The 14376-nt window shown below is 39.4% G+C and overlaps 1 protein-coding gene across 14 annotated transcripts in view; it reads right to left on the bottom strand.

The window, feature by feature from the left end:
* Window positions 1–455: 455 nt before the first annotated feature.
* The window catches only part of RALGPS1 (Ral GEF with PH domain and SH3 binding motif 1), an 87067-nt gene continuing 73146 nt past the window's right edge, over window positions 456–14376 (bottom strand). For 7 of the 14 annotated variants that reach the window (XM_032130914.1, XM_032130913.1, XM_032130918.1 and 4 more), the window contains 5 exons: window positions 12232–12358; window positions 11078–11170; window positions 10798–10903; window positions 9686–9777; window positions 456–537 (listed from right to left, as the gene is read on the bottom strand). In XM_032130914.1, coding sequence (XP_031986805.1) covers window positions 472–537; window positions 9686–9777; window positions 10798–10903; window positions 11078–11170; window positions 12232–12358 — 484 coding nt within the window. In that variant the 3' untranslated portion in view covers window positions 456–471. Of the gene's footprint in view, window positions 538–6507; window positions 9297–9685; window positions 9778–10797; window positions 10904–11077; window positions 11171–12231; window positions 12359–14376 lie in introns of those variants that run through there. The other 7 variants (XM_032130920.1, XM_032130915.1, XM_032130921.1 and 4 more) reach the window with 5 other exon arrangements.

Genomic DNA, 14376 nt, shown 5'->3' on the forward strand with positions numbered 1-14376 from the left:
CTGGTTTAAGTTAGTTTTAGGTTCGAAAACAGGATCTTTGGTCAAGATTCCTTCCCTTTATCAATAGTCTTATATCTTCTCATTCTGCTTTGGTGGGCACAGTAAGTGTTGAGCAAGCTGTATGCATTGTTTTTAACAAACAGCTTCTTAGCAAATCATTTAACCTCTGCTTCCCCCTCCTCCCCCTGATTCAGTTTACAGGAGTCCTGTCCACTTTTAGAGACAGACATGATAGCTGAATCATTTCTACAATAAAATCCAAGGTTGGCATTCGTAGGAATTCTGTGGTGGGATTTTCTTTTCTAGTCTCAAAGGCCGTAAATTACACACTTTTGTTCTATTTATTGAGATCCCAGACATAGAGTGTCTTTAGTGCTGGGGAGAACACAGAATTAAAATACTTATTGCAATGAAATGCTTTGAATTTCATTATTACATTTCAAATTGTAGCATACCCAAGACAGTTCTCTTTCAGAGCCAAAGCTGTGTATCTCCAAAGGGATGTATCCGTGATAAGAGGTATGTCACACCAATTTCCTGCAAAGACATGTAATCGCTGTTATTAGGCACTTCCCAAACATGTGCAAATAGCTGTATCAAATAATGGACTGAGGCTTCAACCACCCTATGTAGACCAAATAATTTTTTTCATTTTGAAAGTCTCTTTCCTAGATACATTGATCCAGTTCACAAATCAAATGCATTTACTCATTTACTCTTGTGCAGTATGGAAAAGGGCTGCTGTCATAAATTTCTGCCAAATGTAAACTTGTGTGGAAATCATTTGAATGTGATCTTTAAATGATATCCTCTGTCTTGCCACAAAACAGGTAGTGCTCCACTTTCCCTGCTTATAACTGAAGTTCAACTTTTTAGCTTACAGTACAATTTGAGATAGCCATGTAATGTCAACATACACGCAATAATGTATCAGAAAAATTAACATCATCTATACAATTCATAGATATTTTATCCTCTTGCAAATCCAAACTGGATTTGTCTGCTTTATGAACTACTTAGGCAGAAAAACTCTCCCCTTCTCTTACTAGGACTTGAGGGGAAGAAGATAGCTAGTGGGGTAGAGGCCTCAGCAACCAGGACCCCGTGCCTCAGTACTGTCGCAAGTCAAGCAGGGCTGACCACAGCCAGGGTCAGCTTCCTTCCTCCCTGCAATCTGAGACCACCCAGCAAGTCTGTGGGATGAGACAGGTTTAAAGCTGAGAGCAGGGAACTGCAGAGCATAACAAATCCAGTGGCTGCAGGCTACCAAGGGGACAATGCTGGACCGCAACCGAGGCCACCTGCAGTCAGGGCCTGGACTACAGGGTCTGTCAGACCTAAGCCTGCTAGGGCAGAGCTCAGGCAGGGGCTGAGGGCCCAGAACGGAGCTTAAATGGGCTCCTGAGCCCATGATGGGGTGGCAGGTGGGCTGGTCAGGATCATCAGTACCCACAGGGCCCTGAAAAAATGCTTTTAAAAGGTACTTCCTTTTTAACTGAGGTACAAGAACTCAACATACATGCTTATAGACCAGATACTTAGGGAAAAAAACCCCACCAAAACTGCATCAACCCCATGACAAACCAAAAAATTATTAGGAAATGTCTTTCACTTTAAGACTGCACATTTACTTTCATAAACCTGTTCCAAAATGCCAGAGCTGCATCAATTTGCCCTGGAGACTATGGATTTTCCAGAGGGCTTCTGCTCATGCCTGGAGTACTCTTCTTTTCTAAAGTAACTGTAAAGTAACACCTCATAGATGGAAGTGACTCCACACTTCCATACTCACCTTTGATTTCCTGTTTCTGCACTGAAATCTCCTAGCCCCTATCATAATGTCAGAAGATTACGAAGATGAAGAGTGGGAGTCAAAAAGAGGTGTGTCTCTCAGTCTAACTATGACTCAGTAGAAATAACTAGCAGAAGCACCTATGTCATTGTCAATTAGATGTCATACTGATACGTTTCTCTTTCCTGGCACAGCTTTCCTTAGCGGCTGTTAATTGTTAATTAACTAGAGTGAGGGGAATGTTTAGCCACATTAAAAAACATCCTGAAGTACAGTGACAAGTTTCCAGTGTTTCTGTGGAAACAGAGAGTTCACTGTTCGTTCACATTCTGTTTATTCTGTCTAGTAAATAGTAAAAGAAACAATGAAGTTCAGACAGGTAAGAAGGGAGACTAAAGGGTTCACTTCAAGACACAAAGGACTCATTTGGCCCATTCACCTTAAAGCACAGGCAAGGAAAAATAAAAACATCAACAACACCCACCCACACCACCACCTTAAGACCCTTTCTTCTCTGGTTCCCCCTTTTCTCAGTCCAAAAAGTCAGCAAATTTAGAAAAGTTTTAAATTCAAACACAATCATCAGTTGGTGATCTCAAACGCCTACACCCCTCCTAGTGCATACCAAGGCTGGCAGCTCCATGTAAGCCTAGCAGTGAATTGTGTTCACGGTCTATGTGTGCCCCCCATCACCTCTCCTTTCCATAAATATATACGGGGGCGGGGAAGCCAGTAAAAACTCACAGCAGGATTTGAAGATCAAGTCTCCTCAGCAGTTAAAAATGTACAGCCTTGGAGGCTGGTAGGTGAAGTAAAAACTACTCCCTGGCCCTCCCCCAGCTGTTGAAAGAATTAAAACAATTGCACTGCTAAACAATGCAGACAGGACTAGATGGACTTCCAAGTATGCTGTACTTGAATGCAACAAAGAGCATCTTGTAATCTAAAAGGAATTGTTGCTTGGTGGGTTTTTTTGAAACCTTCACCTTCTGCACCAGCTAGTTGCCCTTTCTCTTGCTTTCTATTTTTTTGTCTGTTTGTCTGTGTTGGGTTGACCCTGAGTTGATGGACAGTCTTTAAGACCAATTACGCTTCTCACAATTTACATATTTAAACCGCACAGAAAGGCGGGACTTCCCCTTTTGGTCGGAGCTTGGCTGCTGGAAGGTGGGGGGGCTCCGAGCCTCCCGGCCCCGCTGGGCCGGGCCGGGGCCACTGCCCCTTTTCCCCTTTCTCAGCACCACGGCACGGACCCTGGGTCGCTGGGGGGGACTGTCCCAGAGCCACAGGCAGCTAAAACCAGCCATGGACTGCCACAGCTAAACCCATCCAGCGCGGCTTCTGGGGACAGGCGGGTCCCTCTCCTCTCCATGCGGAGCCGGCGGAGCCAGCGGGAGCCGGCAGAGCCTCCTGTCTGCAGCCAGCACACTTCGTGCTGAACTGAAGAGGACACCGTGCAGCCAGCAGCACAAAAGGGAGCGAGGCTTTCCCCACCGTCAAGCCCGAACAAGAACACCCTTCAACATGGCGGTTTCAGAGAAAGAGAAGTGAGTCCCGTGGGACGGAGCTGGAAATGGCGACGGGAGAGAAGAGGGCGGTGCCGCAATTCTGGCGCGCAGCTTAAAAGAAACCTTCTTGCATGCCGTGGTAAGAAACCGTAATACCACAAACTGTTTGTCTCTTTAATCCAATGAAAGAACATGGGGGGATGGAGTATCCTCGTGTGCCTGTGAAGATTGTGAAGAATGCCTATGCCAGGCTATATAGAAGTAGTGAGAGGCTGTTAGAGACTTGTGGCGAAGAAAAGCCTCTGTGTGCAGGCCAAAAGAACTTATCCTTAAAAAGATGAATAACCCCATGTGATGGCCCATGTTTTGTAGTATGAATGAACTGTGAAATTCTTCATGGGAGAGATGTTCTACACACAGCAGACTGTTTGTTTCCGGGCGGGTCTGCTATTGGTGGCAGTTTGGGAACCATGTGCAACTGAAGGAAAAACCTTTTCTTCCTTAAGCATAAGAGAAAAGATTTTTCAAGAACTGCAACACTGACTAACATCCCATGTTCTGTCATCCCTTGTGTGAGCTGGATAAAAGGAGAGAAGTGCTGGAAAGAGGGGGGGGGGGGGGGGGGGGGAATTTACTTTAATTTTATTTTGTTGTTTTCTCTTTACTTTTAATTCTGTTAGTAATAAAGCTCTTTCATTGTACTGCAACTGTTTAAGGTTTGTGCCTGCTTTGCTTTTCTCCTAATTCTTATCTCACAGAAGGAAAATAAGTAAATAATGGATATTTTGAATCAAAACCACTACATTGTCCCATGAGAGAGTATGACATTACCTTCAACAAGACAAGACGTATATTCATTGTGTTCATGTCTGGTTCGATTTTATAGTTTTGTATTATTACAAGAAACAGTAACCATTTACTACAACTATCTTCCAGTGTTTCCAAGTGTTCTAGGGTGTTCCTTTGTGTTCACAAATTGTATTTTTATTTTATTGTGACAGTGGTATCATTAAAAAATTGTATGTAAAATAATTTATCTAGCTGGTTGTTTGCTATTTTTATTCTGCAGAATTTGATGGACTTTTCTCTATATCTATACTAGAACAAATCTGTTTGTTTTCTGAACTTGCTTGTTTGCTTTATATTCAGTTACATCACGCTTGCAAAGCCAAAACATGGATCATCTGAAGCAAGTAATCATTTGCAACACTTCTCCCACCACAGTCTATTCTTCCTGGAAGCTGATTTCTGGCAGAGAGAACATGGCTACAGACAAAGTCCAGAAATACAAAGGATACTTCCTCCAGTTCATTACTATCTGCACTTCCTTGTGGACCACTGTGTTTTAGTTGATGCAAAATGGGTGTTTCCATCCTTCCTAATATAATTATCTGAGATGCTCTTACATCTGGGGTCTACTGAGACCCGTACACGTTGACTTTTTTTTTTCCCCTTTAAACACGCTCCAAGATATTGTGTATTTTCCGGATTTGATAGACAAATCTCCAGAGTAATAGATCAGAGCTATGGAAATACCACAATCATTAATGATTTCAGAAGAAAAACGAATGCAGTATGCTAGTGCCATCCCTTGCACACCTAGCACAGCCTTGCATCCAGAGTAGGGACAAAGTTATTTAATTTTTCATTCTGTTTTTACTCTTCCAGGTTACAAGACAAGATGCTTGGATATAATGAGCATTTAATGAGCTCTTCACTACTTTGGGTGTTGTATGACAAAAGCACATTACCTTATAGTGAAATACAGCAATGCAGAAAGCAGTCCTCTCTCCCCCCTGCAATTTGATTCCATAACAGTGTCAACCTGGGATATTGTGATTGTTGGTTTTCCTTCCTAACATGCTCACTTTGTTTATTTTCTATCTTGTTACACCTATGCGAAGGAGGAGAATTCCAGTCAATTTTCCCATTTTAACTGATGCTATTAGTGAAAAGAACCACTTGATAGAAATGAGAGACACTTACAGATCCTTCCTTTATAAAATATTTACAACGCTTTCCTCTTCAGCTGTAGAAGTAACTTTTTTTATATTCGCTTGTTTTGCTCTCATCTTCACATTAATTTTTCACTCAGACAATTCTCATTTTCACATGTAGTTTTTCTCTGAGGCAACTGCTCATGAAATTATGTTTCTGCAGAAATTAAAGGACCTTCATTGCCACTCATAATCTGGAGCCTATTTACCTTGCATAAGAAATAAAACATGGTTTTAGCTGCATCACATAGTCCAATTCCCCTGCCATAAGCAGGGACATCTTCAACCAGGTTGCTCAGAGCCCTTCTACCTGACCTTGAACACTTCCAGGGATGGGGCATCCACCGCCTCTCTGCCCAAACCAGTGTTTCATTACCCTCACTGCAAAAAATGTCTTCCATGTATCTAGTCTGAATCAACCTTCCTTTAGTTTTAAACTATTATCCCTTCTCCTATCACTACAGGCCCTACTAAAAAAATCTGTCCCCATCTCTTCTGTAATCCCCTTTAAGTACTGAAAGACGGCAATAACGTCTCCTTGGCACATTTTCTTCTCCAGGCTAAACAATTCCATCTGTCTCAGCCTTTCCTCATAAGAGGTGCTCCAGCTCTCTGATTATTTTTGTGGCCCTTTTCTGGACCCACTGCAACAGGTTCATGTCTTTCCTGTACCAAGGACTCGAGAGCTGGATGAAGCACTCCACATTGGGTCTCACAAGAGCTGAGTGGAGGGGCAGAATCACCTCTGTCACCCGCTGCCCACACTGCTTTTGATGCAGCCCAGAATACATCCAGCCTCTCATCCACCAGCACCTGAGTCCTCAGTAGACTTGCTCTTGATGTGCTCATTAGAAATATGTCAGCCCCAGCCACTCATCAAGCTTGTCCAGGCCCCTCTGGATGGCCCCAGTCTTCAACTGTGGCAACTGCACCACTCAGCTTGGTGTCATCTGCAAACCTGCTGAGTTAAATCTTAAGTGCAAAGAAATTTAAGTTCCTCTCTACTTCTTTGGACTTTCCAAATCTCACTTGAAAAAGCTGCAAATTTGGAGGCTTTTTCAATTTTATCCTAGAAATGTTGATTCTGTTGTATTTATGCTACTAAATGGCTAGACACTATGCTCTATAAAGTCTGTTCAACTGTATTATCATTCATTCACAAATAAAACATGCATGCTGCCTTTGAGCTAAAACATTCCTAACGTACCTCTACTGTTCTTTTTCGGAATATTTTATTGTCAACAGCATACATACCCTGCACATTTTTAAACTTACAACCAAATGCAATTACTGTTGTAGTAAACAAACTTTTTTTTACATTAAAGTATTTAATTAGCAAAACAATCATTATTATCAATGTAACAAACTGAAAAATGCAGCAACTTGATACAAGACTGAGGTAACAAAATACTTTGCCAAAAATCTAGATTCCGACACCAGAGTCCTTACAGGTGAGACAGTTCACAAGAATTATAGAAAGAATCCTTTACACAAAGGGCATGCAGTGGACTGCTGGAAAATACAGCCAAAAATAGTGCAACAGTTTCCACACAAAACAAACCAAAATGTTGAAATTGGTTAACATTATAATGTGACAAGTCAGTCTCAATTTGAAAACTAGTTTCTTTGCCTCCTTTTAGTGCTATTTGGAAAAACATGCATTTTGGCACTGAATTTCATCAAAATTGCACATTTAATAAACTAATAATATTACCTACAGTTTTTATATCTTCACAATTCTGAAAACAGTAATTTTGACATAATGTTTACTTTTACATAGCGATTGCAGTTATTCTCTTTGATGGAGGAAAACTTGTATGGTTTGTGATATTTTTTGTGAAAATGCTGTAACAATCAGTAGTAACAGGCAATACATTGTATTTCAATAGCAGCTTTCAATTAACCATAGAAGTCCCAGATAATAGCAAGTGGTACCAAATGGCATCATAACACGTCTAATCAGCAGCTATGAACTGTTTAATACTTAAAGACTAATTTAAAATTGGTTTAAGATGTTTTACTAGTATTCTTACACTGCCATCAATCTGAATTTCTCAATACTGTGCAGCAATTTCACAATTGTGCTATACTGAAAAGATGTTTAATCTCATTGATGACTAAGCACAGAAGTCCATAGGTGGAGAATAATTCAGACTGTATCATAGTCTAACAGTCTGAAGTCATTTACTGGTGACTGGTTACCACATTCAGAAGCTTCTACACCATCTCTAATGGTGTTAGATGCTCTGCCCTTGCAGAAAATGATGCTTTTCCTAGTTCAAAGTTCTCTTAAGTTAGCAAAAAAAGAGAAAAATGGTATAAATATATTTTGCATTACCACTCTTTTCACACAGTTCCTCAGTTATCAAATAAACTTTGTCAACTTGACATACACTTTCCCATGTCCCAGGATCTAAATGCAGTTGTCACCAGGAACTGTTTTTTTTGAAAAGCTGGTATGTATTAGGCTTTCAGGATTGTAACTGAAAAACTCTTAAAAGAACAAAAAATTTACTTTTGACCTCCATTTAACAATACAGGTATTCTTTCCTCCTTTGTTAGAGAAGTCTCAAAATAAAAATGTAGAAAATCATGGAAGTCCACAGAATACATACTGCTAATGCCAGGGAGCTTGTTCTAGTAGAGGCTCTGTTAACTTAAACTGACTTCCACAGTGTTCCCTGGTCTGTAGAGGCTGACTCGTCAATTTTTCCTCTACACGATCTTAGGAAAGTCAGAAGAGGTTTTCTGGTGATTGATGAAGTCTGAATATTGATGCCATATGGCAAGAGTTACAAACAGAAAAAGTAATGAATTTAACATAGAAACAGAAAAAGATTCTGACTGCAGGAGTGCCAGGGCACAGCAGGAATACAGCATAGAGAGAGTTCTTTCAGAGGAGAAGGCCCAGTTACACTTTTTTTGTTTGATTGTTTGTTCTCTGGATGTTGGTGTGGAGGCTTCTTTGTACTTGCTCCACTGTTAGACAGTCTTTCACTGCCATCATGATTTTATAATAGCAATACCATCTACCAGTACTGGTAAAATGACCCGAAGTTGCAACATACATGTCATCCACAGAAAGACAGAACAGAAACAATGTTATGAAATAATTTTGAGGAGCCAGGACCATGTGATACATAACACCTGATTACCTGCTTCCCTGTACTAAGGGATTTGAAATGAACAACATTCAGACTGAACCAAAACACCAAATTTATAAGCAACTATGTCACTGGTAAAAGAATGAAAGACAAACTTCAGCACAACGTAAATTGAAACAGCCTTAAATCCATTACCAGGGTGTTCCTGAGTGAAGTAGCTGAATGAAAAAGAAAACCAACTGTCCTCTGCCAAAATACATTTTTCCCAAATAGCTCAAATATAAAGAGCAGAATTGTCCAGAGATTTAATAGAAAATTTGAGGCAGCCACATTGCCAAGCAACTCAGTGCACTTAGATTATAAAAATGTTGTTCCACAATTTTCTATTCTAATTGACACTTTGGAGCAAGTTAACACTGTCAATCATTCTGTGCATTAGAAAGAATTGAAACCCAACATGGGCCAAATATTCTTCAGTCACACAAAGCAGCTTAACAATAAAAAGAACCATTTAAAAAAGAATAGGCAGAAGATATGATGCTCAGTTTGTGGTCAAATATCAGTTCATGCAGTCTCTGACCACAAATAGTTGAGGGCTCTAGAATCCTGCAGGAGTCAGGATTAAGCTTCTGTCCATCTAACTTGTCTGATTTCACTCAGTGCATGAGACTTTATCTGGTCCTAGGGACAACATTCACTTTCTGCTTTTAAAAGCTGTGTCAGAATCACTTTCAAGTTAATAGGAAAGTGCTGAAACATCTGTGGCTGGCTCATGTCAGGAAAACCATTCTCCTCTTCCTCCTTAGAGAACAATAACCTGTTTCTTCAGTTTGGCACTTGAAGTCACACCAGGTAGGAGAGGAAATTATTCGAATGACATTAGATTAGCAGGTACCTGGAAGAGATTGTAAATTACTCATAGAATCATTACATTTAGGAAAGATCTCTAAGATCATCGAGTCCATCCTAGTATGCTTGCTTTCATTTTCCATGAAACAGTCCCTTCTGAAGAAGAGATGAGGTTATCTTGCTTGAAGCAACTAAGAGTAGAGGTTATATGCTCTTAAGGTTACCAAACCAATAGCTAGACCTGCACAAAACCTGATTTGATGGGAATTCTCTAATTTCAAATAATTTTTCTTTCTCCTATTGAAAAAATGGATGAGGAATTATGTCTGTCCCTACAAGAATTTGTGTGCACACAGATTGAAAGAGAAATCTTTTCTAGTAAGGATTTTCTGGAAAACAGGAAAAAGTCGGTAGAAATAGTTTTCATAACCTTACCTGAGGCTTGTTGCTTTTGCACGCATCATCCAAGTGTTTATGCCATAATATTGCATGAAACCTTGAACCAGTCTGAAACTTGTAAACATTGCCTACAAAAACAAGAAAATGAAAGACTCTGAATTTGCAGACAGACACGTAGTTTCAAAGGACTCTGATTTCTGTGCAGAAGCCAAAGTCCTGAAGTAAACTCTTAAATTCATTTGCACCTCAAATGCTCAAACATCATGCTGCTAATATAACAGAGCCCATGTGAGGCATGTTACCCAGCAATCGCTGGGGGAAGCAAGTATGAGAACATATGTGGCCTCATAGGCAGAAAGGCCAAATTACAGCCACAGAAAAGACCAGGTAGGTCAGATCTAATTTAATCCTGGCTTTCTTCTCATCGAGGCTTCTGATAAAGTTTTTCATATCTGTAAACTTAGTTTTCTTCAATGTCCTAGTGCAAATTGTTTCCTGCAATCAAATATTTTACGCATTTTAGTTAACACCCAAAAGATGCACTGCACACAGTAGATGCAGCTCCATATCCAGCACCAAAGCTGAAAACATGAAAAGTGAAGAAAGCCTCAAGAATCTGTAAGCAACCACTCAAAGTGCAAAGTAACTCCAGGAGTTTTCTTATCTTTTGAAGTTTTAATCAAGGGAAAAGAGTTATGGCACTGCAAAATTAATTATTAAAAAGCATTTAATAATTACTTAGCAGACTTATTTTGGTAAATGGTTTCATATTTTAATTGGCCTCAGTGTTAAGTCAGGATTTGATACTAACTGATTTTAAGGAAGCTATTCAGAGACTTGGAGATCAATGCATGGAAACTCATGGACATATTGAAATTTCATTGGTTGGGGAATTTCTGCAAAACTTACAGTAACTGTCAAAATAAAGCACTCCCTCTGTAGGCACCACAGAAGCACCACAGCATATTGTAGAAATACGCTCAATTTAATTTGTACCTTCCCTTGAAAATTCTGTATTGAAGATCTTCCTCTTCAGTCCTTTATGAGTGCCACTGCAAGCTCTATAATTTACAAGCTCATTAATAGATATTAATCTGCTTCCTGTCACAGAAATGTAATGCAGACATTGTCCATCTTGCAATATCTACCTTTGTCAGGGTTATTTAGCTGGAAAATATCAGGATGCTCTGGGTCGTCAGGCAGTGCCACCATCCAGCCTACAATGGAGACTTTTTTCCCAGGTGTAGATTTATACTGGAAAAGACAGACAAGTCAGTCATAGCTGAGACTGTAGCAGAGATTAACTTTTGACTGTAAAAGTTGTGCAGAAATATGGCTTAGCCTGGAACAGAAAGTACACTCTGGATGCCCTTCCAGATCTACTTACGAGTATTTAGTTTCTGTTTTTAGAATAAATTTAAAGCTTACATGTTTTCTTTCAGTGCCTCTTAAAGCTTTTGCTCCGAAGTACAGAAGAGTTGATCCTGAAAGCGTAACCCAGTATCTAGTCCACGAGGAGAGCTGAATGAAAAAGGAAAAAAATTAGGAAAAACTCTGCATATCTCTGACATTTCAAAAATCTATTCACAGGCAAGTCCAGGTGCTACCAAAGTTAATTTCCGAAGCAAGGAATGGAGATACAGAGTGTCTCCTGGTGTAAATCAGCCCAGCGACCTATATTTTGATGGCTGGCTGTGAATACAATCCTACTTAGTTGGCTATCTCATAGAAGTGTCAGTACTGATTGTTTCAGAGTAGAATAGTGTGTTGCCTTCTGCTGGACAGATCTTAGACTTTTGATAAAAAAAAATTATTGAGTTGAGAACTCTGCAATTCTTCAGATCTTTTAGCTCCAAACTAAACTGGGTTGCATGTGAAATACATCAATCAACTCTACAGGAAACAAAGAAATTACCAAATGCATAGGACTAGAACCATGTGAAACCCATGAATTCAGGTTACCTATGAATTGCCATGACTTTGGTGCTATGGGTGGCTGCCCTGCAGCCTTTTCATTTTAATGAGATACCACAAAAGCACCAAAATATATTGTAGAAATATGTTCAATTGAATTTGCACCCTCCCTTGAAAATTCTATATTGAAGATCTCCCTCTTCAGTCTTTTATGAGTGCCACTGCAAGTTCTGTAATCTACAAACTTGTTAAAAGTTATTCATCTACCTCCTGTCACAGAAATGTAATGCAGACATTATCCATCCTGCAATATCTACCTTTGTCAGGGTTATTTAGCTGGAAAGTATCAGGATGCTCTGGGTCATCAGGCAGTGCCACAAGATTTATTTCTGCCCTCACAACACTGCTTGCTGGTTACACAATTGCTTCACTCCTGCTCTGCTGTTACAGCTAGAAACGTGACTTGCAAATGCAGGGAGAAGCAAAACCGCTGTAGATCAAATGACACACAAATGTTACAACCTTGTTATAACTTTGATCAGAAGATTACAATTGATAAAACCGTTGTTTCATGTGGTATCAAGCTGCAGGTTTAATGTAATCCTGAAAATTAAAACAGCCACTAATGAATTACGATCATAGGAATAATTATAGTTAGAATCACTTACAGTAGGTTTCTTGCCTTCTTTGAGCAGTGTCTTTCTTCTTAAAGGCCCTTCCATGGTGATGACTCCTGTGGAACCACCTGCTGTGCAGCTACACGTGCCCGTTGGGCTGGAGAGACAAAGCATTCCTCCATTGTATTTGAGCAGACAAATAAGGACGGTAAGTAAGCAGTATAATTTAGCTCTAAAGATATCTATCCTGCACTGCTTTACGTATACTGTATCATCTGAAATGTGACTCTAGAACATGTATTTTCCTAACCTAGCTATCAAATAGGAACCAGGATCTTTCAAAAATAGCAAATCAACAAAAGGTTCTAGTCTGGGGGCTTAGACATGAAAAAATAAAACAGAATAAATACTGAAACCCAAAGTCAAAGTGAAAACAGGCAATTTTCTTTTTTATTCCGGTAAATTACAGAAATTATCTGAATTTCTGGAAATTTATGGCTTACAATTTTGGCAATAAGAGCTCCCACAAATATTATTTTAAGTTTAATGAAAATACCTTGCCTAATTGGAAAAGAGTTGGGAAAACTATATAAAAATGCTAAATAATTTATTGTACAGAGATCACAATAGTTTTTCCTTTTCCAGAATGAACAAAAAACTTCCAACATACAACAGTGAGAAAGAGATACAAGTGATAGAGCCCACGTGCAAGCAAAGTTAGAAATGCAAACAGCCATTAAAAACGTCTCAACCAAATACTGATTGGTAGGTTATCTGCTGCTAACTTCTCTTCATTCCCATGTGATCACAACCCTGATGTTCTGATATGGACCGAGAAGGTTTATCAGCGCCAACGAAATCATGTCTAATAATGAGTACGAGGAAAAGGACGTGCATGATCTACCTTTCGGTTATGAAAGGAACACTATTCTGTCTACAAACGAGTATGAACTCATTCTGGTGCCAAGTGACATGCACAACCACATCTAGAGAAGAACAGCTCTTCCAACTGGCAGGTGCATCTTCTTCCATTGCATGCACCTGCCTGGTCTCTGCTAATGTGCATTCTTGCCAATTCTGTATTTGACAGAGGCAGTAGAAAGGTTTCAGAAAAGGAAGAATGACCACAAGCATTAGAATTACTTGACAGTGGATAAACATAAGAAATGTATTTTAGGGAATAATTCTTCTTTGTGGATTTAATAGGCTTTTCACATTTTTATCTTCTTACATTTTATATTTCTAGCTTGTGTATGTTTTTTAAACAGATCTACCATGGTCATGTTAAAAAACTATTTTCCAGGAGCAGGTACAATAGCTTAAATACTGTTCCAAAATGTATTCCTTTATGAATTTATAAAGTATGCATTTTTACTCCTGTCTAACCTCTAGCTTGTACTGCTATCAGACGTTACTAGCAGGTAAAGCAGCTGTAATTACATTTATACATTATATCAATACTTCTACAATGGCTGACGCAAACTAATTTAAACCAAATAAAATCTGACTGGATTTAAATGGCAACTAAATCACAGTATTTGCAGAATACTGAGTCAGGGCCCTATTTTCTTAACTGTTCAAACATAAGTCATCACTTGCTAGCATCACAGAATTTATCAAGTTCAGGTTAGGTATATATGCAAGGAATGATTTTTATCCCTCAAACGATATAAAATTTTCTGTGTCACCTCTCTGTGGTCTGTAAATGGATTACCTGCTTCTGGAAAGTCCATGTCTTAGTGACTAGCAACACTGTGAGTGCCTGCAACATATGGTTTGCATATGTTCCCTCTCTTACTTGAGGTCCAAGGTAATACCCTTTTACTGAACAAAATCAACACACCATACTATAGCTCTCTGACACAAACAGATGTTATGGGTAGGTGTCCTGTAAATCAGGAAATAGATTGTGGGAAAGGGTCAAGAAGGTATCCTTCTAATATCATTACTTGTCACAGGAGTCAAAGATGGCCTTCATGACAAACCTGCTTCTGTAAAGGTTTCATAAAACCCTAAGTAAAGACTAGTTTTCTGCAAAATGGAAGCCAGACATCATTAGTTAAATCAATAACTAAACTGAATTTCATCTGAATAGGCCATAACCCTGCTTTATCATTAGCAGAAGTTTTTACAAGCAGGAAGGGGAGACTTTGTGAATTGTTACGGTCATATGAGGATATTTGGACACAAAATACA

The sequence above is a fragment of the Corvus moneduloides genome, chromosome 21 (assembly GCF_009650955.1).
Source record: "Corvus moneduloides isolate bCorMon1 chromosome 21, bCorMon1.pri, whole genome shotgun sequence".
Classification (NCBI taxonomy): domain Eukaryota; kingdom Metazoa; phylum Chordata; class Aves; order Passeriformes; family Corvidae; genus Corvus; species Corvus moneduloides.